Below are 26,347 nucleotides of genomic sequence, written 5' to 3'. Positions count from 1 at the left end.
ACCCAGGCTGGAGTGCAATGGCGCGATCTCGGCTCACCGCAACCTCCACCTCCTGGGTTCAGGCAATTCTCCTGCCTCAGCCTCCTGAGTAGCTGGGATTACAGGCACGCGCCACCATGCCCAGCTAATTTTTTGTATTTTTAGTAGAGATGGGGTTTCACCATGTTGACCAGGATGGTCTCGATCTCTTGACCTCGTGATCCACCCGCCTCGGCCTCCCAAAGTGCTGGGATTACAGGCGTGAGCCACCGCGCCCGGCTGTATTAGATGTTTTGAAGACATACCATTGGAGCGCACTAGACCAATTTCTACTGTGGGCTAATTGCTTATACTTAGTAACTTTTTAGCTCCAAGGTCATCTTATATTTTATTTGCCATTTGTTACCATATATAAAATAATGTATATGTATGGTTTTGTTCATTAGGGTCAAGAACTCTGTTGCAGTGTTCTTGCAGACGGTAATGTGGGGGCTCTGCCTAGCATGGCAGTGATTGTTTCATTAAGATGGTGTTCATGGAATGCCTTTTCTGTTCAGAGCATTGGGTCAGAGACTGGAAAACTCCCTCGTCTGGGGAGCTGAGGCCTCAGAGAGCTCACAGCCGAGCTACGAAATTCTTCCTGTCAGACAGCAATGGGTGTCACCTTGCAAAGGAGACACTAGCAAGGTGCATGGGAGCACAAAGAAGGGAATTGGAATAAGAGGTATCTAGCAGGAACTAAAAACAGTGGTGAAATTTGAAGGCAGGCCTTGAGAGCAAAACTGCTGACTTGACACACTTTGTATTCAGGGTAGCTAAGGCTTGACCTTCCTTTGAGATGAGTCTCCCCTAGTTAGATGCCATTCTAACTAACTACCGATACGGCAAACGTGTGAGCGTGGCATGTTATTGGAGATGGCTATGTATCAGTTGTATTATTCTCACTTTTGCAAGTGCTTACAGTAACTCTGACTGTATTCCAACATTAAATCTCATTGATAGTGATTTGTATATTTAAAAATGATTATAGTTAATAATTCACATATATTATTAAATGTAATTTAAAAACTAATAGTATTTATAATATGTGTAGAGTATTTATTACTGTCTATGAGTTATTAAGAGCATTAGGTACAGTTTTGGGCAAAATGTAAACTACCTGTATTTTATTTCAGAGTTATTTTGAAACTGTATTTATTAAAATATTTGTTCTTTTCAGAGTCATATTAAATCTGTAGACTCAGGAGAAACAAACATAGATGGAGCCATAGGTGAGTAGACCGTGGAACACTTTATGTGTTTGAGGTACTTTGATATTGCGATTTAGAACATGTAAATAAATACCTATAATAATTACCTGTGTTTCTAGGACTGACAGCGTCAGAAGAATTGATCAAGATCACGTTGTCTGCTTTTGAAGCAATAATACAGTACCCTGTTTTATTGAAAGACTATCACTCTACGGTCAGTTCCGGCAGCTTTTGAAAAAAGTTCTTTTTAAATTTACTTGGTAATTCTGTATATAAGGAGACCTAGCTTAGAGTGCTTGGTTCATACATGCACGTTCCTCTCATGAAATAACCACTCAGAACCCTGCTACCCTGGCAGGATGAACACAGGAAATCCCTTCCCTTTGTTGACTTTCTAAGGGTTTTTCTTCGTTTTTCTCCTTCCTTCCTGGTCCACACCTATCCCTCAGCGTACTTTCTTCTTGCCTGGTTATTTGTTGTAACTGTTAGTACAAACCCTCCTAGCCGGCTTTCTCAACCTTGCACTGAAGGCGTTTTGGGATGCACAGTTCTTTGCTGTGGGGCCGTCCCATGCATTGTGGGATATTTAGCAGAAATCCTGGCCCCTGCTCACTAGATGCTGATAGCCCCACTCCTCTCCCTTCAGTAGGACAACCAGAATTGTCTCTACACATTGACATTGTATCCTGGGTTGCACAATTGCTCTCCTTTGAGAAACTGTGCCCTAGAAGGATCCTTAGGTGAGCTGCCTGTTGACTTTAGGAGGAGGAAATCCCCCCTCCCTTTCTTTCTGCAGAAAGGCCCCCAGAAGAGGAGCCAGTTAGGAAGACAGCTAGCTTATGGTGCAAGGAGCAGCAGCAGGTTTTGCCCGGCAGTGGCTTTCCCTAGAAGCTGCTGTGCAGCAGGGACATGGCTCCCTCCTGCCCTCCTCCTGCCCCACCCCCTCACTGAAGCATGGGTGATGTGGTAAAGGGGCGATGTGTTTCCTGCACCTCAGCCTTATGCCTGCTTCCAGTGATCTGCCCCATTTAGCATTTGACCCAAGCAATAGTGACCACTTTCAGATAACAAATTACATGGACATCCAAAGCATGACTCAGCAGAGTCTGATGTGAAAGAAACTGTTCGTCAATTTCGAACAACCAACCCTGTAGGGAAAATTTTAGATAGCAGTCAGTCATGAGTTGTGAATTGCCTGTCATGATAACGAATAAAAGTACTGAATTTAGAAATCACAACTGCACTTAAAAAAGATATTATGAAGTAAAGAGAAAGTTAATTTTAACACCTTCATGGTCACGTAGATACTGTTGTAGAACTGAATCTGCAGTTTGTCTCCTTACATATTTCCCTGCCCTCTGCCCCCACCCATCAAACACAGTTAACTTGTGTGTCTGTGCATTAAATCCTTCACTTAAATTCTATATTCTTTGGCTTGTGACATCTTGGAATTACCTCAGCTCTACTTTGGGTTTTTATTAAATACAGATTTGGAAATTTGAATTTATAAAACATGGTTTAGAATGTCATTGTTTCATTTTGCTAATCACTTCTGTTTCTTTTTGTTTTGATTGTTGTAATAATTCTCATTTCCTTTCTTTTTCTTTGGGTCTATTTTGTATTCTTTTTCTAACTTTTTGGTGTAAATATTTAGCTTGTTCGTTTTCCATATTTCTTTTCTAATTTATGCATTTGAGATTATGTTTCTCTTAAATACTGCTTTAGTGTCATCTCACAAGTTTTGGCACATATAATTTTAATCTTTTAGTTAAAATATTTTATATTTTTCTTTATCGAATCATGGGTTATTAACATATATGTATTTAAATGCCATGGATACATTATAGTTATCTTTGTATATTGATTTCTAGTTTAACTGCTTTGAAGTTAGAGAATGTAGTCTGGGTGATTTTAATATGTTGAAATTCATCAAGACTTGGTTTATATAAAGCCCATTGTGAGGCTATTTTTTCGTAAATATTCTGTATGTTTGAAAAAAAATATTTTATAGCTGTTCGGTGCAGTATTCAATGTATGTCCATCGAGCAATTTATTAGTTATCTTGTTCAAATCTTATCCTTACTAATTTTGGCCTGCTTTTTCTATAAATTACTGAATGAGATGTGTATAAATCTACTATTACTATTGTGCATTTATTTCTTGTAGTTCTGACAATATTTGTTTTATGTATCTTGAGGCCATGTTATTAGGTGTATTCAAATTTCAGATTACGTCATCCAGTGAAATCAGCCTTGTGTCGTTGTGAAGTGGCTTTCTTAATCTCTAGTAATGTTTTCTGCCTTACACTAATTTGTCCCATTTTAGCATAATCATGTGAACGTTCTTTTGATTGATATTTGCCTGCTATATCTTTTTTCAATCTTTTCTTTCCAACATCTCTCTTTTTATGTTTTAGACTTCTGTAATATGAATATCATATAGTATTTTAAAATTAATTTGTCCAGGCTGGGCGTGGTGACTCACTCCTATAATCCCAGTACTTTGGGAGGCAGAGGTGAGCAGATCACCTGAGGTCGGGAGTTCGAGACTAGCCTGGCCAACATAGTGGAACCCCATCTCTACTAAAAGTGCAAAAATTAGCTGGGTGTGTTGGTGCATGCCTGTAATCCCAGCTACTTGTGAGCTGAGGCAGGAGAGTTGCCTGAATCTGGGAGGGAGAGTTGCAGTGAGCTGAGATTGCACCATTGCACTCCAGCCTGGGCGACAGAGTGAGACCCTGTCTCAAATAAATAAATAAATAAATAAATAAATAAAATTTGGCCAATTTTTGACTTCTAACCACACAGCATGTACTCTGTTTACACAGTGTAATTGTTGGTCTTTTCGGATTCATTCTACTGTATTCTTTCAAACTTTGTCATACATTATCTTCTTCTTACTTCCTCTCTCTTGCTTCATTGATATTTTATTTTTCATTTAGTTTTTTCCCTATGTAAGGTTGGCATTTATGTATTCTCTTTATATTCTTTCACTGGTTACCCTAAAATTTACATCATGCATATTAATGTATTAAAAGCTAAAGTTGAAGAGAAACTTTCTTTTCTGTTGGTGATATCCAGACCTCAGCCTGCGTAACTCCGTGCAGTCCCCGTTGATATGTATGTTGTTGGTGGTGGTTTGCGGCGTTTTTCAGTCTGTCTTGTTTTGTTTCTCTCTTTTAAATATCCACCAGACCTTGTTATCACTGCCTTAATGTAGTTCATGTTCATTTACATGTACCCACGTATTTACCACTTTTGTATGCATCGTTTCTTCTGAGTTTTCACTGCCGCCTTCGCTTATCTCTGACTACAGAAGGTCCTTTATAGTCTCCTTTGGCTTACGTTTGCTGGTGGCAGACTGTCTGTCTGACAAAGTTATTCTTCCTTGAGGGATATTTTGCTGAGCATTACATTTCAGTTTGGTAGTTATTTTTGATATTATTGCTCAGCACTGCGCAGATGTTATTTCTTTATCTTATGTTCTGAATTGTTGCTGTTGAGAGGACTGTGGTTCATCTCAAGTCTTTCCTCTGAAGGAAATCTCTCTTTTTCTCCCTTGTGTCCTTCTAAAACATTTTTTGGGGGAGGAGATGTAGATTTGGCTTTCTGTAGATTCACTGTGATGTAACTAAATTTAACTTTCTTTTCTACTTACTCTGTTTCAGATTCTCTGTGCTTCTTGAATCTATGGATTGTCCTTTTTCATCAGTCTGGAAAACTTTCTGCCATTATCTTTGCTTACTCTCTCTCTTGTTCTGTCTCCTTCAGCAATTCAGATCATGTGTTCTTTAAACTTTCTCACTGTATTTTCTAATTCCTACTTTTTGTACATACCAGCTTTTTCTTTTTTAGTGTTATATTCCAAATGATATTATTTCTTTTTTTTTTTTTCCTGTGTTCTGTTCTTCTTCTCCTGCCACGTACAGCTGTTGAGTTTCTAATTTTGGTTATTTTTCATTTGTAGAAGTCTATCATTGCTAGAAATTCTGCTTATTTTTTTTTTCAAATCTGTATTGCTTTTTATTTTATAATTTCCTGTTCCCTGTAGATACCTCCTAGTGTGTGACTTATTTATTCATGTTTATTAAATGTAGTTCTACAGTGTATGTGGTAATTCTAATATCAGAACCATCATTCTCAGCAAACTAACACAAGAATAGAAAACCAAATACCACATAGTCTCCCTCACAAGTGGGAGTTGAACAGTGAAAACACATGGACACAGGGAGGGGAACATCACACAGCGGGCACTGTCGGTAGGTGGGGGTCTAGGGGAGGGATAGCCTATGTTAGGAGAAATGCCTAATGTGGATGACGGGGGAATGGATGCAGCCAACCACCATGGCACCTGTATAGCTATGTAACAAACCTCCATGTTCTGCACATGTAGCCCAGAACTTAAAGTACAATTAAAGAAAGTCATCTTTTTTCTGGTCTGCGGTGTCTGTCATATCTTGTTCATGCCCAAATCTTCCTGTTTTCTTGGAGGCCTGAATATTGTTTATCCTTCCTGGACATTGTTCCTGAAATTCGTTACAGGGCATTCCCTGAAATCCAGCGTGGATATTCCTTTCTCCATAACATGTTTCCTTCTGCCGGGCACCTGAGGCCTCTGCCAGTTGGGACAGTGCTTCAGGTCAGCCTCGTTTGTCCCCAGTGTGTAAGTTCCTGACAGTGTAGGTCTGAGATTGTAACTTCCCAGGGCAGCCTTCTCAGTTTTCAGGAGCGTGAATGTGTGTGGAAGGGTTGGCGAATGAATCTAGTTTTTCCTGACTTTGAGAGTATAATCCCTTCTCTGCAGGTGCCTGTTTCTGTGTAAGGTGAATCATAAAACTTGTGTGCTGGGAGGATCTGAGTGCAGGGTCCCACGGACACCTCTGCTGTGTTGTTGCTGAGTGCCTCCTGGGCACGGTCAGCTCCATGCTCTCATGTTCTCAACCCTCTGCCTAAGTCTTTCCTTCAGAAACTAGTCTGAAAGCTCCCCCTATTTTCGGAGCTTAAGGTTTAGGGTATTTAGATTTTATCCGGCGTTTTGCATTGTTTTCAGTAAGATAGTTAATCCAAGTCACAGTACCTACCCTAACCAGGAACCTGTTTGTCATGGTCAGTGTCATAGCAGTGAATTCCAAGTCATCAAATAAGCTATGACTCGCTGGGATGTTGCTTGCTGATTCTTTTGCCTAATGAACAGTAACCTTATGGCTAATTTGTTAAGGTCTGGTGTTTATAAATACCTATATTGCATTTAAATAGAAATTAGTTTATTTTCTCATTATGAAATGCAAGCACACTAATTGTAATTACAACATCTACTGTGATAGAAGAGGTATTATTGCAACTTACTGGCTTCATGAAAACATTTTTTAATGTTATAACTCATGAGAAACTTTCTAATTACCTCTTGTTGAGCATGACTGGAATACATGAAGAGGAAGATCCAGCCCCCAGGGAACATGCTGTTGTTTGAAATGTTAGCACACGTGCTGTTCAAGGCTGTTGATCAATACTATATTGTATGGAAGTGGCCAAATGCGTTTGGTTCTTGCTGAGCACAAACACTTAATTCGGATTTTTCCCAGAGTTTTAGACCATTTAGCTCTTCAGAGTTGAGGTAATCAACGTGGCGTATAGGGCAGTCAGAAAGCCACATGATTTGTTTTGTACAGAGAATTTGTTCCCACTTATGGTGGCTTCAGAAAATATTATTAATAGCAAAGGGAGAAATAAAGATGACTTCTTTGTTAGAAAATTCTGGCTGCAATGTGCATAATTTGATTAAAACATTTTTCTCTTTAAGTTCAGAAAGTAAGCTAAGCCTTCATCTTCTTAACAAAAAAACCTATCCTTTTGTAAATTTTTCAGGGAGAGGCTGGAGCCTAATAAATATTGAATAATTTAGCCTTAAGCCAGTTAACTATTTGAGTTAATACTTAGTGTTGGTGTGGACATGGAGCAAATGGAGCCCAGAAACTCTGCACTCAGAGTGTGTGTTGTTACAGCTACTCTGAAAACCATTTTGGCAGTAGCTACTGCAGCTGAGCATAGACATACACTGTGACTCAGCAAGTTTACTGCTGAGCATGTATTCAATAGGAATGACAGGTATACAAGAATGCTCATAGCTGCAAACTGGAAACTACCCAAATGCCCATCAACAGTTGATGGATGAATACATTACGGTGTAGTGAAATGATGGAGTGTTCTTCCACAGAGAAAACAAGCAATCTACAATTATACTTAACGTCATGGATAAACCTTACAGATTTAATGTGGCGCTAAAGTTGACAAATACAAAATACCATGATTCCATTTGCAAAAAGTTTAAGAATAGACAAAGCTGTTCCAGGTCAGGATAGTGGTTACTCTTGGGTGGTGACTGGCAGATCTTGACAAAGGCGGCTTCACGATGTCCTGTTCCTTCATCTAGGTGCTGCTTAGATGAGTGTGTTCACATTGTGAAAATTATCTAAATTGTATACTTAGGATAAGTACATCTTTATGTATGGATCTTATTTGTGAATTAAAAATTTACATAAATATGAAAAAAGGTTTAGAAGTTGGTAAAGGTCTGAGCCTATATACAGGCTGGTTATTCCCTTATCTCAAACAGTTGGGACCAGAAGTGCTTCAGATTTTGGTTGGTTTTGGGGTTTTGAAATCTGTGAATTTTTGGAATGTTTGCTTTATCCTTATTGGTTGGACATGCCTAATCTGAAACTCTGAACTACTCCAGTGAGCAGTGCTTCTACGTGTCACATTGGTGCTCAGAAAGTTTCAAGCTGGGCGTGGTGCCAAGCTCCTGTAGTCACAGCTACTTGGGAGGCCGAGGTGGGAGGACAGCTTGGGCCTAGGAGTTCAAGGCCAGCCTTGGGAGGCCGAGGTGGGAGGACAGCTTGGGCCTAGGAGTTCAAGGCCACCCTTGGGAGGCTGAGGTGGGAGGACAGCTTGAGCCTAGGAGTTCAAGGCCAGCCTTGGGAGGCCGAGGTGGGAGGACAGCTTGAGCCTAGGAGTTCAAGGCCAGCCTGGGCAACGTAGCCATAACCCCATTTCTAAAAAGAAGTTCAGAAACAAGTTTCAAATTTTGGAGCATTTCGGATTTTAGATTTTTGGATTGTACATACAGTCATGCCTTGCTTAAAGATGGAGCTAGGTCCTGAAAATGCCTTGTTTGCTGATCTTTTCTGTTGTGCAAACATCACAGAATGCACTTACACCAGCCTAGATGGTCTAGCCCACTACACACCTGGGCTCTGCGGTATAGCCTATAGCTTCTAGGCTACACACCTGTACGGCATTCTACTGCACTGAATATTGCAGGTGACTGTAACAAATGGCAAGTATACCAAGAGAAGGTCTGGTGACAATGCTGTATAAAGATAAATGGCGTACCTTGGTAGGATACTTACTCTGAGAGGCGCTTGCAGGACTGGAGTCGCTCTGGGTGAGTCAGTACTGAGTGCTGAGTCACCTCGAAGGCTTAGGATATTGCTGTACACTACGGTAGGCATTACCAACACTGTTCACGTAAGCTACACTAATTTTTTTTCTTTGTTTCTTTTTTTTTTGTTTTTTTGAGATGGAGTTTCGCTCTTGTTGCCCAAGCAGGAGTGCAATGGCGTGATCTCGGTTCACCACAACCGCCACCTCCCAGGTTCAAGTGATTCTTTTGCCTCAGCCTTCCGAGTAGCTGTGATTACAGGCATGTGCCACCACGCCTGGCTAATTTTTTATATTTTTAGTAGAGACAGGTTTCTCCATGTTGGTCAGGCTGATCTTGAACTCCTAACCTCAGGTGATCCACCCGCCTTGGCCTCCCAGAGTGCTGGGATTGATTATAGGCATGAGCCACAGCACCTGGCTTACATTAAATTTATTAAAAAATATTTTTCGGTTGGGCACAGCGGCTCACATAGATACCAACACAAATGCATATGAACATACATAGACACCAACACACACGCGTATGAACACAGACACCAACACACACGCGTATGAACACACGTAGACACCGACACACGTGCGTATAAACACACAGATATCATACAGTCACAGACAGTTTGGTCCTCTGTATCCACAGGTTCCACATCCTTGGATTCAACCAACAGCAGTTAAAAAGTATTTGAAAAACAATGAAAAATGATAATATAACAATAAAAAAATAAATTTAAAAAATAGAGTATAACAACTATTTAGCTGGCACTTACATTGCATTAGGCATTATAAGTCACCTGGAGATGATTTAAGGTATATGGGAGGTCGTGTGTAGTTTATATGCAAATACGAATGCCATTTTGTAGAAGGACTTAAGGATCCCTGGATTTTGTTATGGGGAAGGGATCTCTCTCTCATACTGAGGCCCAACTGTACTCAGCATTCCCTGTGTGAACCTAGACTTCTCATCCCCCAGTCAGGTTGTCTGCTCTGTCCCCTCCTCCTTTTCTCTCAAAGCCCCATTCAGAAGTCCCGTCTGTGAGACTCTCCTGCCACCCAGCAGAGAAAGGCCCTCCCTGCTCTGGGGTCCATCGCTTTCTACACACCCGCCGTAACAGCCCTACTGTGCTATGCTCCTACTCAGTTATGTGTTGACACGTTGTTCTCTCCCTGGAGCCAGTGCACTGTGGATGCCGAGGGACAGCTGTACGTACTTACACGTGCCTGTATGCACACACATGCATACTTGGATTCGTGAGTTCACACTGCCCTCTTCACATTCAGCCCCCCGCACAGTTCGTTCTTGCCTTCACCCATTCTGCATTTGTGTGTCCCTTTGTGGAAGTTTTGGCTTCCAGCATCATCAGCACCTTTTCTCATTTGCTTACTCCTGTAGTACATCTAAAATTGTCGTGGAATTGCTTCACTGAAACCATTACCAAAACAAACCAAATGACGTCAGGATTTGTTTGCAGAATTCCTTGCCTCCCAACCTGTTCTCATCTCCAAGCAGCCCTTGGGGGTAATCAGTCAATACTGCGTTCACAAGGTACTTGGCTTAGCTCCCTTCCCTGCTCTCAGTGTACTTACAGTATTTGTTTGAAGCACAGTTGATTTGTGTCCATTTGCTTTCAATTTTAGGTTTTCTTTTGCTCCTTCCTCTTTTGTTGCTTTTGATTTTTTTTTTTTCAGTAAGCAACCATTTATTCTAAAAATAATTTTGTTTACATGAGTAAGTTTGTCATAGGGTGTGCTTTTGATTTTTTTTAATATGTAGAACATGAATGTAGTTCGAAAAAGTCAAAACTGTGGAAAAAGATGTATTCAGAGCAGCGTCACCCCTTCCCTGAAATTTGCATCCGTTCTACTCCATTGCCGTCCGTCATACTCTCCTTACTCCTGTAGATTACCTACTTCCTTGTTTTCTGATTTAGCCTTTTAATAATTTCTTTCTCTAAAGTGAGTAGATGTTTTCTTATTTTTCCTTCTTGCACTGAATGTGACATATATGTTCTTTTGCAGTTTGCCTTTTTATTTAATAATGAGTGTTAGAAATTACTCCATATCAGCTCATAGAGCTCTTTCTCACTCTTTATTAAAACAGTACAGTATTCCACCAGTGTTTGGCCCTCTAGGTGGCTGCTAATATTTGCAGTTTTAAGCAAGAAATACCTTGTTCATGTTCACGTTCCTATTGGAGGTGTATCTTCAGGGTAAATTGCGATTTGGCAGTCTAATCACTAGAAGGGTGATGCTGGGATCAAAGGGTGAAGGTACTTGTGCTTTTGTTAGATACTGCCAAAGTCCCTTACGTAGGCTTTTACCATTGTCTGTCTCACCAGCAATGTATGGGAATGCCTGTTTTGACACTGTCTTGCCAATAATGTGTTACCCACCTAATGTGACCATGGGAATTCTTAACATTTTTATAGCTGTTTAATATTGCAAAGAAGATTTAAACAAAGCATCAGTCTTGGGCAATAGTAACTTCAAGAACAAATGAAATAAGGTTTAGTGAAGCAAGTGTTATTTATGTGTTTCAAATGCATTTGCTGTTGTTTAGCTTAAATGTCCCAGACCTCTCTTAGCATTCCTAAGTCATAGACATTGATTTCATTTGGGACATGCCGTTGAGAATCATTAACATGCAGAGAAACTGATACACACAGAAACTGGTGTGCATATATATTCACACACTTTAAAAAAAATGGGCGGGGGTCCTAGTTTTTGAGCAAAGAAATAAAAGTCACCTGACTTGGGAATTTCCATTTTCAAAAAGAGTTCAGTAGGTCTCTGCTTTTAGAACACGCAGACAAATGAACTTGCACAAGTGAATATCTTTAAGAAATCAATATTGCTAGTATTAAAATTCCTCGGATTACTCCATGTAAGTATATTATGCCTACACTAAGATAAATAATTAGTGATGGAATTTTATAGTGGAGATCACCGGTACACAGGAGCTTGATTAGGGTGCAGTTGTATTTAATACCATTAACTATATGAGTACATATGTTATGAAATACATAGCATATAGTAGTGTATGTAAATATACAATGTATATGTATGTAATCATATATGATTATACATGTGATGTATATGTATATAATATATATTCTGTGGAAGATTCTGGAAGGGCAGAACATCGGTGAGCAAATTAGCGAACTCCACAGCAGCAAAAAGGTACTATTGTCTCAACGATTCAGCCTCTTTTTAAAAAGGTGACCTAGTACCAGCGGGCAAAGCCATGCCCATCTGAAGGTTTAGAACATGTTCACTGTCATATAGTGTCAGATTTGGTCGTCATGGTTTTGTCACTGTGACTTAGAAGTGATTTAATGAAGATAATTTTTAGGGCTTTGTCCTTTTTCTGTTCTTTCTGGTCTTGCTGCATTGTTGCTGTGTGGTGTTGGGTTGCCATTCAGGCGTACAGTTTTAATCTGACTTCTCAAAATGCAGATGAGGTTCACTGTGTATCAGACTGCACTCTCCAATTATTCTTTTAAATCCAGAGACATCAGGTAACGTGATTCGTCAGTAAGTATGGTATTAACTCATTCCGGCATGTTACCGGCTTTGAAATTTCTCAGGTCCTGAGGCAGTTTAGCCACAACTTTAGACAAGTATCAATGGATGCTAAAGGAAATAAATAAATAGATACTACTGTTTAAAAGGATATTTGAAAGAGAGAATTTCCCATCTCTGGGCGGAGGTACTGGCGGTGGCAGCAGATCTGTACGGGTCTGCAACAGTATCAGTTCTTGCCTCCTCAGAAGAAAGAATTCAGCTGAGGGGCATAGGCAGACTCAAGGCAAGTTCTAGAGCCAGAGTGAAAGTTTATTTAAAAGCTTCATAGCAGGAACAAAAGGAAGTAAAGTACAATTGGAAGAGGGCCAGGGGGCCCCTTGAGAAATTCAAGTTTGTGGTTTGACCTTGGACTTGGGGCTTTAAATGCCACATGCTTCCTGGGTCTCATTTCTTCTCCCTGATTCTTCCCTTGGGGCAGGTTGTCCGCTTGTGCAGTGGCTTCCAGAACTTTCGGGGGCCGCGTGCTCACTGTGTTAAGTTGTACATGTGCTCACTTGAAGCAGTTCTTCCCTTACCTCTAGAACGTTCCTAGAAGGTCCTGTGCCAGTTAAACTCTGCTATTTTGCCTCTTAGTGTGCATTGAGCCCAGTCACCTAACTCCTGAGGTCTTATCGGGAAGCTTCTGATCTCCAGTTCCAGGTGTTTCTATCTATTGGGAGACTGCCTTTCCCTGACACTGACTCGTGACCGATTAGAGTGACAGTAACAAGCACCTGTCACCTGATGTCGCCTGATATTCCTGGTGGGGGTGGGGGCCCCTCCTGTCCGGCTCATGTCTGCCTGACTGCCTGCCGTAACAGCATAAGCTTGGATTATGAGGGAAGAACCTCCCTTCCGCATGTAGGTGCTCTGTCCTGGAAAGTGGTCTTGTTGAAGACAGAGAAAAGCTGTTAGCTGGAAACGTGTGCCTGGCCCTTCTGTAGCTGTGAAGCCATGGATGGTCCGTACTGAGCCTCTGTTTCTTTTGTAGGTAGGACTGGGGAGTGGCCCCAAACCCTGGATGAAGGAAGGAATGGGGGTAGCAGAGTAGCTAAAATTTGTCTGCATAAGAAATAACAATGCATCGGTCGGTGGGAGAGCTAAGAAAAGAGGAAAGGAGGCAGGAACCAAGGGAAAGGCTGCCTAGAAGCTGGACAGTGAGGCGCAGGGCAGGAGCCCAGAGCTGGTGACGGACGGACGACGGCTGTGAGAAAAGTTAAAGCTTCAGTGATTGAAGATGATTAGAAACAGGTAGACTTCAGTTGGTGTCGCCGCAGTAAAACCTCAGTCACTCCAGACTCTCCATAAAGCCTGGTATACATACCAAGAGTTTGTGAGTCCTCTAAATGTAATGATTGAAAAGGGGCTGTGTGCTATGACTCACTGGTGGGTAGAAGTCAACAGAGACCCACCAAATGAGAACAAACAGGTGGTTTTTTCAGAGCTGCTACAGCAGAGAAGTTGGCCAACATCACTGGCCTTGGGCAGAGACTTAAAGGCAAGGAGGGGAGTGGGAGAGGGAAGACTTCAGCGTGCCCGGATTGGAGGCTCCTGGTGGGGAATCTGGAAGTGGGCTCGTTAGAAGCAGGACATCCTATGTGATTGGTTAGGGAACATACTCGGCTTTCTCTAGCTGGCCCTAATTTGGACGAGCACAAAACATACTGAAGCTGCCAGTCATCGCCTACGTCCTGAGCATCCCGGCTGATTGCTGCAGAGGCTGTGGTCCTGGCCTTCCTGCTTTCTGTAGAGGCCGTGGGTTAGAGTTCCATTGTCGTGTGTAGTCTGGCTACCACCAGTATATTCAGTCTCCCAGAAGCAACTAGCGGGCAGGAGAAGGTAAAAAGCAGGTAGGTGAGGTAGACACTCAGAGTTGGCAGCGAACCGTGGGAAAGTAAATAAGCCTGCAAATTCCCAGAAACCTTGGAAAGGACACCAAATTGCTTATAGCATGTAGGGCTGATGGTTGTATTTGAAACTCAAAGTTTAGGGTAACCTCAGCTGATAACCAGGATACAAAAGCAAACAAGGTTTTGTTTCGTTCTAAAGAAACTGGCATTCAGTACCACAAACAAATAGTTTTATAAGTTCAGATCTTTTTAAAAGAATCTTATTCATACTAAAAAGATAGTATGAACGGAGGTACAGCAGTGAGGTAAAAAGTGGCCTCCAGAAAACTGTTTAGCTATTTGGTTTACTCATGTATTCGTTACTCATATATTCTTAGTAAGTGCCTTTTATAAACCATTTATTTGTTTGTTTATTCATTTTTTAGGGATGGGGTTCCACTCTATTGCTCAGGCTGGTCCCAAACAACTGGGTTCACACAGTTCTCCCACCCCAGCCTCCTAAGCAGCTGGGACTACAGGTGTGAGCCACCATGAGCTCTGTCTGCCATCTTTGAGAAGATAGTGGTGGGCCAGAGTCAGGTCCTACTCTGAATGGCTTCTCTGCTGGGGGAGGGGGTGGCATGAGGAGGGAGGGGATGACCGATATTGGAGCATGGTTTGAAGAGTGCTCCATTGGTGGGTGCACCGTGCATGCTGGGAGCCCTGTTTACTCTAACAGAGTCTGGGGATGATTTTAAGAGGAGGCAGTTCTTGACCTAAGTCTTGAAGGCAAGTAGGTGTTAACTTCTGGGTGGGGAGTGAGCGTTCTAGGCAGAAAGAATCGTGTTTGCGTCCACCTCCCTTCACCTTAGCCTTGGGTTGAGAGTCCAGCCCTTCGCCCAGCCCCTGTGGACAGGTGGTTAGAAAGGAGTGTTGCCTGGGCTGTCCCCGCCTCGGCATGTGCTTGGGAGCTGGTGTCAAGTACATTGTCAGGAATACACCCGTCAGCGGTGTTGGGCTAGCATTTGAAACACTCTGATCAGAAGTTCTTTTTTGAAAGTATCTTTACCTTGATGGCCCTTTTGTTAGATTTTCTTTCCTTTGGTGAAGGTAGTCTTTTTGTCAAGACATGGGGACTGGCCAGAAACATTGTACAGGTCCTGCCCTCCGTACCCTTACATGGGGAGGGACAGGAAGCTAGGCAGCCCAGCAGAGTGCTTTTCTTGACGTTGGACACTGATTTGTTCGTGAGTTTATTTCATTGAGTTTCTGCTGCCCCATTCTGGCTACACTTAAGGGAATTTAAGTGTATTAAAATTAAGTGCATTAAAGATCCCTGTACCTTGGAAGCCTTTGGGAGTCTGATGAGGCCTGTGGATGCATTCTCAGAATGATGCTTTTATTATTTATGTATTATTTAAATTTAATTAATTCTTTTTTTTTTTTTTTTTTTTTTGAGACGGAGTCTCGCTCTGTCACCCGGTTGGAGTGCAGTGGTGTGATCTCAGCTCACTGCCACCTCTGCCTCCCAGGTTCAGGCAATTCTTCTACCTCAGCCTTCTGAGTAGCTGGGACTACAGGCACCCGCCACCATGCCCAGCTAATTTTTGTATTTTAGTAGAGACAGGGTTTCACCGTGTTGGCCAGGATGGTCTCAATCTCTTGACTTTGTGATCCACCTGCCTCGGCCTCCCAAAGTGCTGGGATTACAGACGTGAGCCACTGTGCCACACCTAATTAAGTATTTTAGACAGTGTCTTGCTTTGTTACCCAGGCTGGAGTGCTGTGGTGCACTCACGGCTCACTGTAACCTGGAATTCCTGGGCTCTTGCAATTCTCCCACTTCAGCCTCCCAAAGTGCTGGGATTATAGGCAAGAGCCTCTGTGCCCAGCCTCAGAATGATGTTTTTAAATGCAGAAAATGAATAAAATGCGTACAGTTCTCTAGGAAACTATATGTATTGAAATAAAAAAATATGTTTTTAAAAGGAACAAATTTTTCCTGATGCTTGCCAGGTAGTCATGCCTGCTGTGTTTCTGAGAGCTCCCTTCTGCTCTGGCCCAGCGCTGCCCTCACTTCGGGCACGCTGGGAGCAGCTCTTCATATTTCACAGAAGTCCTCCTGTGAGTGTCACCTCGAGGGATTTGGGGCCAGAGGCTGAGGCTAGAACGTTTCCTCAATATGTCACTTGAACAAATTTTTTTTTCTTTTAATTTCAAGTTACTTTCTTATCTTTGTCTGGTGTCCTCTGGATTATTATCTAGATGATTGTTTTAATTTTCATCTGTACATTTTCAAATTAAAGTAAAAGTAAATTTCTCTAAATATCTCAAATAAATAAATACAAGAAGTCCCAAGTCATTCCGTGACTCCAATTCAGGCCTCGAAATCTAACTCTTAGTAACTGTTTATTTCTGGTGACCAAACACAAAGGCAACAGTAGCGACAGTAACACGCACCTCGGCCTCTTCCGTGAAACCTGGATTTTCTGCCTATCCCTATGTATATACTGGTGGTTATTTTATATTTGTGTAAATACATACTTATAAATTGGGTCTTTTCTTTCCTAGCCCTTAATAGCTATTAAATTTTGATCGTGGCAGTGACAAAATCCCTTTACCTACATACTGTGTCAGCTCATCTAAACAGTTACTTTCATGTTTGTGTGTCTGTCTTTGTGTGTATCTAATGTAGGTCTGCATACAATGTTTGTGTAAACGTTGGGATGTTATCAGTCACACAGATTTCCCTTTATCAGTTATAGAGAGAAAATAACCTGTGAGCTTTATATGGACATATACTGTATTATTTCATTAAATTTCCCTTTGATATGGTTTGGCTGAGACCCCGCCCAAATCTCATCCTGAATTGTAGTTCCCGTAATCCCTACGTGCTCCTACATCCCCTGTGGGAGGTAGCTGAATCGCGCGGCGGTTACCCCCATGCTGCTCTAGTGTCAGTGAGTGAGTTCTCATGAGATCTGCTGGTTTTGTAAGGGGCGTTCCCCCCTTTCCTCAGCACTCACTCCATCCTACCACCTTGTGAAGGAGGTGCCTGCTTCTCCTTTGCCTTCTGCCATGATTGTAGGATTCCTGAGGCCTCCCGGGCAATGCGGAACTGTGAGTCAATCAAAACTCTTTCCTTTATAAATTACCCACTCTCGGGTATTTCTGTATAGCAGCATGAGAATGGACTAATGACTAGTACCCCCTGTTGGTAGTACTCTGTCCACTTCCAAGTTCCTATATATGTCTGTTTCTGGACTCCCTTTTCTATTCCATTGATCTTGTCTAGCTCTGTGCTTGTAGCATTTTATTTCCATCAGAGTAAATGTGGTAACTTGTTAGAGTTAACCATCCTTTTCCCAAGCTTTTTTGGAAGCTTTCTGTTTTTTTGAGACAGAGTCTCAGTTGCCCAGGCTGGAGTGCAGTGGCACAATCTCAGCTCATTGCAATCTCCGCCTCCCAGGTTCAAGCGATTCTCCCACCTCAGCCTCCCAAGTAGCTGGGATTATAGGTGTGTGCCACCATGCCTGGCTGAGTTTGCATTTTTAATAGAGATGAGGTTTCATCATATTGTCCAGGCTCAACTCGAACTCCTGACCTCAAGTGATTTGCCCAACTCAGCCTCCCAAAGTGGCTCCTAGGCATGAGCTACTACACCTGGGCAGTTTTCTGTTCTTCTTGAACCTCTGCTTTCCATGTATATTAAAGAGTCCATATGAGGGGTGTGAAAACCTTGTTAGATTTTTGTGTGTGTGTGTTGGAATTATAGATTAATTTTCAGAGAATTGGCCTCATTGAGTCTTTTTATTAAAGACTATGTTTTACCTTCATTTGTTCACTTCTCTAACGTTCTTGTTTTCTTTATGTAGCTATATATTCCTGATCTACAATTTTCCTTCACTCTGAAGAATTTCTTTAAGTATTCCTTATAAAGCAAATCTATTGGTGAAAAATTTCTTAAATTTTTGTCTATGAGAAAGTCTTCATTTCTCCTTCAATTTTGAGGGATAATTTCATTGCATACAGAATTCTAGGTTGGTGGCTTTTTTCTCTTAGCACTTTGAAAATTTCATTCCAGCACGATGTTTCAGGTGGACTGAGCTTAGGTAAATGGGCCTTTTGTGTAAGGTTTTATGTTTACCGAAGGCCAGGAGCTAGGCTGTGTTCCTTGTTTGTGATAGTTGTAGGTTTCAGAGACTAAAATTTCCTCTAGTAACTGAGTCGTTTTCTCTCCTGTTGTCTTTGGGTTTCCCTCCAAAGAGCTCCATCTTAAATACCACCTGTGTCAGTTGTAAGGCTGTGTTATACTGCACCCATGTTGATGTTGTGGTAAGGTGGTGGGGGAAGGGGTGTTCTACAGTCCTGTGATTAGGTCTTACTCTTTTAGTTAGTACCTAGGCTGTGACCTTCACAAGTGCTTCTTAGTGTCCCCAACCTCCCACTGTAGGTGAGACAAGAAGGCTAGAAGGGCCTGGAGTTGGGTATTCCCCTTGCCCAGGGAGTTAAGTTCTGCTAAAACCCCTTTAAGTTAGGCTGTTGTAAAATAGTTTCCCTTGAGTCCAGACCTTTGTTAAACAATGCTCTGAACGTACTTCAAAATAGTAAATTTCCTCTTCCCTTACTGAAGTACCAGGAGATTTTTTCACGTTCACTCTGAGAAGTGTTGGTGGGGAGCTCTGACGGTAACATTTAGGGGCTCCCCCAAGGCTGGGTCTCCAGGAGTGTCTTATCTCTCCAGCTGGTCCATGTTCAGTCTCCAGCAATCAGTCAATGACCGTTTACTTGCTGTTCTGGTGGCTCCAGTGGCGGGTCCTGCTCCTGGTAAACTCCGATTTTCCAAATTCGCTTGTCCCTTTGGTTTTGGGGTTGGTGGTTTCCTATAACTTCAGTTCTTTGATGTATCTAAGAAAAGTTGTTGATTTTTAGTTTGTTCAGCCTTTTCTTTGTGGTATGGTTGGTTGTGATGATTTCCAAGCTCTTTACATGTTGGTCTAGAGTCCAGAAGTCCATCGATGACTATAGTACTTGTAAATATATGCATTTACATATACACATCCACACAAATATGCACACATATACATTTATATCAATATATATATTCTTGCTAAGATCATGATATTGCTGTTGTAAATGGGATATTTTTTGAGTTATTTAATTGGTTGTTGTAGGTACATATAAATGTTACTGACCATCGTCCTTGGGCTCTCAGTGAAATAGAAATTGACGAGGCCAAAAGAGTTTTCCCATACAAGGCTTCATTGGAGCTCATGCCCGGGCATAAGGGAAGCATCATGAGAGAGAGAGAATTCCCTGACTGCCCCTCTGAAGAGCTGATTGGCATTTTTTATTAGACAAAGTGCAGGAATTGATAAATAGGGTAGGGTATGTAGGCTGGGCTGGGCAAAGCAGACCGTGAAGCGTCAGGGTGCAGGTCAGCACAGCTGGTTGCGATGTATATCTTAAGAAATGGACCACCTGGTGGTCTGGCCAATGGCACAAAGCTGTCATTCCTTCCTGAGGGGGACACTCCACAGTTTGTTTTGGGTCTCTAAGGCCAGTTACTGGAATTCCGTAGGTAAAAGGCATGGTTAAACATGGGTGCGTAGAACACAGCATGACCAAAGCCTTGGGGTTGGTGGGTAAGGCGTCAGTGAGGTCGTGGTGTGGGTTTTGTGATGAAGGGAAATGTGTGAAAGAATGCTCTAGTAAGGGTGACGCCAAGCCTCGTTCCTACTGTGTGTCATAAATGCTGTCGATTTTTCTGTGTTCTTCTTCTGTCTGACAGGCTTTCTTTTCCGGCCATGTTTAATTGTTTTTGAATTTCTTGAGATGGGCACTTAGATCATTTGTTTCAGTCTTACTCCTCTCCTGATATACACTCTTCAGCCTTTAAGATAGCTGTCAGTCACGTTGGTATCGTCAATAGCAGTATGTATTTCTTTCTTTTGCATAGTTTTTGCTTTAGACATAACTACAAGTTTGGAGTTCTCAAAATACTTTGGTGGAGCACGATATCTGTGCTTTGGGTGATGTGATCGGACATCACTTATTGGAAGAGGGCAAACAAAACATCGCTGGTTCTTAGGGTTCTCGTAAAAATATCGAGATACACTATTGCAGATACATTTCCTATGTCAATTGGAGATAGAACTTGTTAATACAGATGGCCACCAAGCGCGTGTGGAGACTCTTGCCTGTGCGGGACGTCGTTTTGTTGGTAGGGACAGCAAGATGTCACCTGGCCGTGCACAGGTTCTCCTGCTCTTTTATCAGTATAGAGAGAACGAGCACACGAACAATGGGAATTTTGTTTATTGTCACTAAAATAGTTCATCAAATGAAACAGTCGTTTTCTTCGTTAGACTAGAGTAGGGATTTATTCTTTCTTTATTGGTATTTTGGAGGAAAATACTTGTTTTTTTGGGTGAAGTTTCACGCTGTGTTTGATTGTGCTGTGATGTCACTAGGAGCTCACAGGGGTGGTTCAGGTATGGATTTATATCTTTGGGGTCTGTTTCTAAATATAACAAGGACGAACTTGTAGTTGTTGGATGTATTTGATAAAACATGGGGACTCTGTGTCTCTTTTTTCCCCAACATTTTGATTGTTGTTTAGGTTAAACTTGATGTACGATCATCAGCTCATACATATTACTTTGACGGTTTCATGCCAACCTGTGCCAACTAGATTTTGTATTTACATTCGGAAGTTCCTTTCGTAGACCCTGAAGGTTTTGAGAAATTGCTGTTTTGATTTTCATGATGTCATTTTGACCTGATGACTTTTTTAGAGTTAAATGAACTTGGTGGTTTATGAAATGTCATGGAGAGTTTAAATCCGGGATAAACTTAGCCGTTGCTTTTCTACTCCTTTGATTAGGGATTCTGTCTGTGGAAAAAATGTAGTTTGTGTTGATGGAGACTGGAACTGAGTCTTCTGCATGCTTTCTTTTAGGTCGTTGACTATATCCTGCCACCCTTGGTGTCCTTGGTTCAAAGCCAGAACGGTAAGTGTGATGACACCGGCAAGAATTCCATCAGCTACACATTCCGTTTGCATTCCATCTCCATGGAGTCACGTTCTTGGCGTTGTGTTTTCTCCCAGTGGAGTGGAGACTCTTCAGCCTGCGGTTGCTCTCAGAAACCGTATGTCTACTTGTGAACCAGGAGTTTGGGGATGGCAAGGAGGAGGCCGGTGTTGACTCTGACAGAAGTCTTCTGGCTCTCATTCGAGATGTCTTACTTCCCCAGTAAGTATCATGCAACTATCTTCATGCAGGGAAGGGTAGGCTATCCAGGAAGCTTCTGTGGAACTAGGTTCAGTGACGCATTGGGGTCTTCGTGACCTTATATTTATGCACATATGCTTGCGTACTCATTGTAAAAAAAGTTTAGAGACAGATACAGTAACTGTTAGCCTGCAGAAGACTCAGGAGAATCTCAGTTCATCTTCACAGACATCCATTTAGAGCTTAATCTGTTTTCTGCCAGAAACATGATTTTGAAGTTATACAGATTTAAAGGTGCTCATGGCTCAAGGGGTAAGGGATATGATTTAAGATCAATATTACAAGACTATGGGAACATGAAATTGAGACTTCTCCTGGCTCTACTCAGATATAACAGAGACAGAGGTAATCCCTTTCCCCAAACTCTTGGAATTGAAATGAGGTTTAGTTATGAGCAGGACTTTCTCAGGGGTTGGGAGGAGGTGGAACAGGTAGTGAGTATTCATGAAGAGAAAGGGGTTTTGTGTTCTTTCACTCCATCGCCCGGAGAGCAAACACACAACAGGATGACTCCTGAGACCACCTAATGCAAACGTGCGAAACTCCAGAATGTCACCTTATAGTTGAGGGGACGCTGTCAACTGTATCAAAGTTAGTTTCCAAACCTCTATGTTATACGTCAGTATTAAAGAAGACTTTGCGAAATTAAACAAATGCTAGATTGTGTATCACGCATTAATATGCTACCTGATCGTGGCTTTCTTCAGGGCCCGTGCCGCAGTCTGGGTCAGCTCGGCGCGTATGCAGGAAAGACAGCCTGACTGAATGCGTCCCTCTGTTGTTGCAGCTTCTTAAGATCTGCTGTCCTCATTAAAAAAAAAATAATGATCATAATAAAGAGACCGATGGAATTGCATTCTGATTTTGGCCAATGTTAAGAGTGTGAAGTCTCTCATATAATATGAGGTTCACATGAAAGAAAACCCAAATAACTGAAATGGCCAGTTGCTGCAGGTGAAGCACTCAGCCACTCCAGCTGGTTGAGGAAGGTGCCTTTCCCTAAGTGTGTGGGTGTTCTGTGTCCACCCTCAGCCTTCCAGTGTCGGGGGAGCCCGTCTTGACTGGCTGGAGCTTGGTCTGTAATGGCTTGATTGATAGGCCAGACTCTTGTTTCTTTTTTCCTTTGACACTTCTGCAGTTGGTTTCAGGGAGAGCTCTAATAATTAATATGTACTGTAAGAATACTTTTGATGCCCATAGTAAGACAATTAACTCTATGAAAAACTTCTGAAACTGTGTCATGTGGAGTTTGCTCAGTGATGAGCTGTCAATAAGAACCTTTTCAGTTACATTCGTGATGTATGAGTGTGTGTCTGTACTCTATACTTGTGTGAATTCAGTAAGTGATTATACCCTTCTCTAATGGGATTAATGCTTTTAGTGCATTCTAAGTTTTGAAAAGTATTCATATGTAATTATAAGCATCTTTCAGAAAAGGAAATGCCCTAAACATAGTTTTTGCACAAAATATGATACTTAAAAGGATGTTCTTTGAGAGCTGAGTTCAGTGGCTCATGCCTGTAGTCCCAGGTACTCGGGAAGCTGAGACTGGAAGATTGCCTAGGCCAGCTTGGACAGCATAGCAAGGCTCTGTCTTTTAAGAAAAAAACAAAAACAAAAAGAAAATACGTGCTTTGGATATATGCTATGTAAAAACTTGTAGAGAAGCGTTTTCGGGACCTGAGCTGTCTCCCTTACCCAGTAGGGATCAGATTCACTCAAACAGGACTTCACAGTCTAGTCATAGATTGTTTGCAGCTCTGTTAATCTGAAACCACATTTCTGTATATCTGAAGTCTGCCCAGCTTTGGAACAGTTTGTAATAAAAAGTGTTAACTCTAATTCAGTGACCCTGTGTTACTGATTTGAGCTGGGATTAAAGATTTCCTTTAGTGTGAGTCTGTACTTTTTCCAGAGATGAGGAATTAAAGAGGAAAATGTAAATGTAAACCACAGGATAGTTCAAGAACATAAATAATGTAGATGAGTTCAAGTTTTTATTGAACAACTTGAAATGCACTTCAGGTAACAGCATGGAATTTATTTGGATGTGCTGTGGAATATTTTCAAAGCTTTCAGACTGATTTTGCTGTAGAGTGTAAGCCCTGGCTCTCATTTCAGCCTCCAAGCCTTCGTTTTCTCATCTGTGGAAAGTACCTACCTCAGATGATCATTGTCCAGATTAAACAGGGTGCTTCTTTTAAAACACTTAGTACAGTGTATGGCAAATGGCACCCTCTTGACAAGTGTTTAGTACCATCACTGTTAGTGTCAGGCTCATTATTTTAATCTCATATTCACCTTTAAAGTGAAGATCATCATAGGGCAGTAATAGTGATGGTACACACTTCATAGAAATGAACTGGCCGTTAAAGTAGATACTGTTTGTCGTGCCTTCCTGGCATATACAGCAAGGGCTAACGGAAGTGATATAAAAAACTGTAAAGGAGATACAAGTAACACATTCATCTAACTTCTTTGACTCTGGAAAACTAGAACCTTGGCAAGGAGTTTGATCTTTGAAGATAACTCTTGGTAATAATAAGTTTAGAAATACTAATAATGGAAAATCCGTGTTCTCCATTGAGTATATAAATACAATGGCTTAAGAATTAAGAAGTTACTAGAGTCCTTGGGAACTATACAGCACCCACTTCAGTTTAGCAAGTAGGCACAGTGCGGTTTATATTTTTATTTTGTTAAGGGTTTAGCCCTCTTGACCTTAAACGATACTTTTGAGAAAGCCGAGGTGACACTCTTTTCTCGCGCATGTATGGTAGGCACCCCAGCTTGCACAGGAAAGCGTTTCATTAGTCAGGACTTTATTTGCAAATAACACCCAATTCAAATTATAAGATAATTTGTTTGCTCACATGACTGAGAAGTCAAAGACTTGTGTATGCGGCTGGATTTAGGGCTTGATTTCCGCCTGTGATACTCCCTAGATATGCCTTTCTCGCCATCTCTGCTCTGCCTGCGTCTGCTCTGCTTTGTTCTCAGAGAGACTCCTGTTCTCATCCACTTGGTAGTTAAATGGTTCCTGGCAGAGACGGTAATCCTAGAGAAAGAGTGGATGTCTTTTCTAATACTTCAGGAAACAATCTCAGGAAGGACAATAATGTAATCTTGTTAAGTAATGTAATACCCACGTGCCAGGTGCGTATCACAACTGCTGTGTAATATGAACAAAAGCTCAGTTGTAAGAATAAATCTCAATATGATGGCTCTCCAGAGAAACAGAGCCAATAGGAGCTGTGTGTGTGTGTGTGTGTGTGTGTGTGCACGCATGCGTGTATGTGAAATAAAGATTTGTTTTAAGAAATCGGCCTGCGTGGTTGCAGAGGCTGAGAGGTCCCAAGGTCTGCGGTTGACAAGCTGGAGACAGACAAAATTACATGCTGAAAACAGACTTAACTGCAGAGTATTACTAAAGACTGCATAAGAAAGCAATAAACACGAATGCAGAGCAGGAATCAAAAGCAGAGCCTGTGGTGGTGTCGTTGCTGTGTGAAAGCTGGCGGGCTTAAGCTGAAGAGGAGCCAGAGTTTCTGTTCCATTTAAGAGACAGAGAAGACCTATGTCCCAGCTCATGGCAGTCAGGCACGGAGTTCCCTCTTACTCAGCCTTTTTGCTCTATTCAGGTCTTTGATTGATTGGATGAGATCCACCTGTGTTAGAAAGGGCCATCTGCTTCCCTGAGTGTACTGATTCAAACGTTACTGTCATCCAGGAACACCGTCACAGCCACACCCAAAGTGATGGCTAACCACATGTCTGGGTACCCTACTTATGAGTAACTTGACACATCAAGTTAACCATCACAACGTCTATCAAAATACCGTGAACTGATTACTATTTAAATTGATGCATTAATTTCGAAAAATCATTGCCCTTTCTCAATGTGCATGCTTTACTTTCTAAAGAATGAACTTCATAGTGTTTGCTTACAGCCTGTCACATGTGGGTTATAATACCATTTGTAAAGAGACAGTATTTGAGTCAGACTTTGAAACCTGGGTGTGGCTGGAGAGGAAACAAATGGGCTGCTGGGTGCACTGGCTCGCGCCTGTAATTTAGCACTTTGGGGGGCCCAGCTGTGTGGATCACCTGAGCCCAGGAGCTTGAGACTAGCTTGGGCAATGTGGCGAAACCCCATCTCTAGAAAAAGAATACAAAAATTATCCACGTGTGGTGGCGCACGCCTGTAGTCCCAGCTCCTCAGGAGGCTGAGTTGGAAGGATCACCTGAGCCCAGGGAGGTCGAGGCTGCAGTGAGCCGTGACTGCACCAGTTCAGTCCAGCCTGGGCAACAGAGTGAGACCCTGTCTCAAAAAAAAAGGGCAGCAGGCATCCCAGGCAAGAAGGGGATAAGCAAAGCTATGGCAGAGGCAGCAGACTGGGCAGGAAGCAGGCTGGTTTGTTTCCTGCAGAAAGCTGCACATTGAGAGTCAGGTGAAATAAGCTGGAGAGACAACGTTTTCTCTCTTCATCAGCTCATTTAGTTACCTGATACTAAATGCATCTTATTTGACAGGCGTGTTTCTAACTGCTGGAAACATTAATAACCAAGATCAGGATAGCCTTTGCCTTTCCACAGAACTTACTCTCTGACAGTTCTAAGAATTTCAGAAGTTCTTGTTTTTCTTTCACTGAAGAAGTGTGTAAGTCATGTATGTAAAAATGTTTACTGAAATACTAATTTTATATTGAAGCCACCTTTATTAAACTTTGGGCCTATATAATGTTAGTAAATCTGGAGGGAACCTGTTCTTTCTGAAACTGATTTGGTTTTGAGTTTTACAATTCATACTTCCTAAAGCTCAGGGTTTCTCAGCATTCTGTGCCCTTAGGACGCTATTTCGCATGACCTACCCAGTGACATCTTTTAGAACTCTAGTGCTCCGTCCATCACCATTTTAGAAGTATTGCTCAATTAAGATCATTTTCATTAAGGTCAAGAAAAGAAAAGGATACTTACCATCAAAACTTTTGTAT

General features: G+C 41.8%; 1 protein-coding gene and 1 long non-coding RNA gene across 12 annotated transcripts in view; one reads left to right on the top strand and one right to left on the bottom strand.

Annotated features, from left to right (window-relative positions):
* ULK4 (unc-51 like kinase 4) overlaps nt 1-26,347 on the top strand; it is a 630,679-nt gene that overhangs the window by 196,309 nt on the left and 408,023 nt on the right. For 10 of the 11 annotated variants that reach the window (XR_004264542.1, XR_004264544.1, XR_004264543.1 and 7 more), the window contains 4 exons: nt 1,199-1,250; nt 1,349-1,443; nt 21,020-21,071; nt 21,170-21,314. Coding sequence is in view for 8 of the 11 variants with exons in the window: in XM_032264293.1 (XP_032120184.1) it covers nt 1,199-1,250; nt 1,349-1,443; nt 21,020-21,071; nt 21,170-21,314 (344 nt within the window). In the remaining 3 variants the exon portion in view is untranslated. The remainder of the gene's footprint in view (nt 1-1,198; nt 1,251-1,348; nt 1,444-21,019; nt 21,072-21,169; nt 21,315-26,347) is intronic. The other variant, XM_032264295.1, reaches the window with a different exon arrangement.
* LOC116540679 lies at nt 227-11,946 on the bottom strand. The gene is made up of 3 exons (XR_004264547.1): nt 11,862-11,946; nt 4,482-4,483; nt 227-258 (listed from the first exon to the last, which is right to left on the bottom strand). It is a non-coding gene; the product is annotated as an uncharacterized LOC116540679 (long non-coding RNA).

The sequence above is a fragment of the Sapajus apella genome, unplaced genomic scaffold, assembly GCF_009761245.1.
Source record: "Sapajus apella isolate SASKATOON/1434 unplaced genomic scaffold, GSC_monkey_1.0 scaffold143, whole genome shotgun sequence".
Taxonomy (NCBI): Eukaryota; Metazoa; Chordata; class Mammalia; order Primates; family Cebidae; genus Sapajus; species Sapajus apella.
This window is presented reverse-complemented; position numbering and strand designations above follow the sequence as displayed.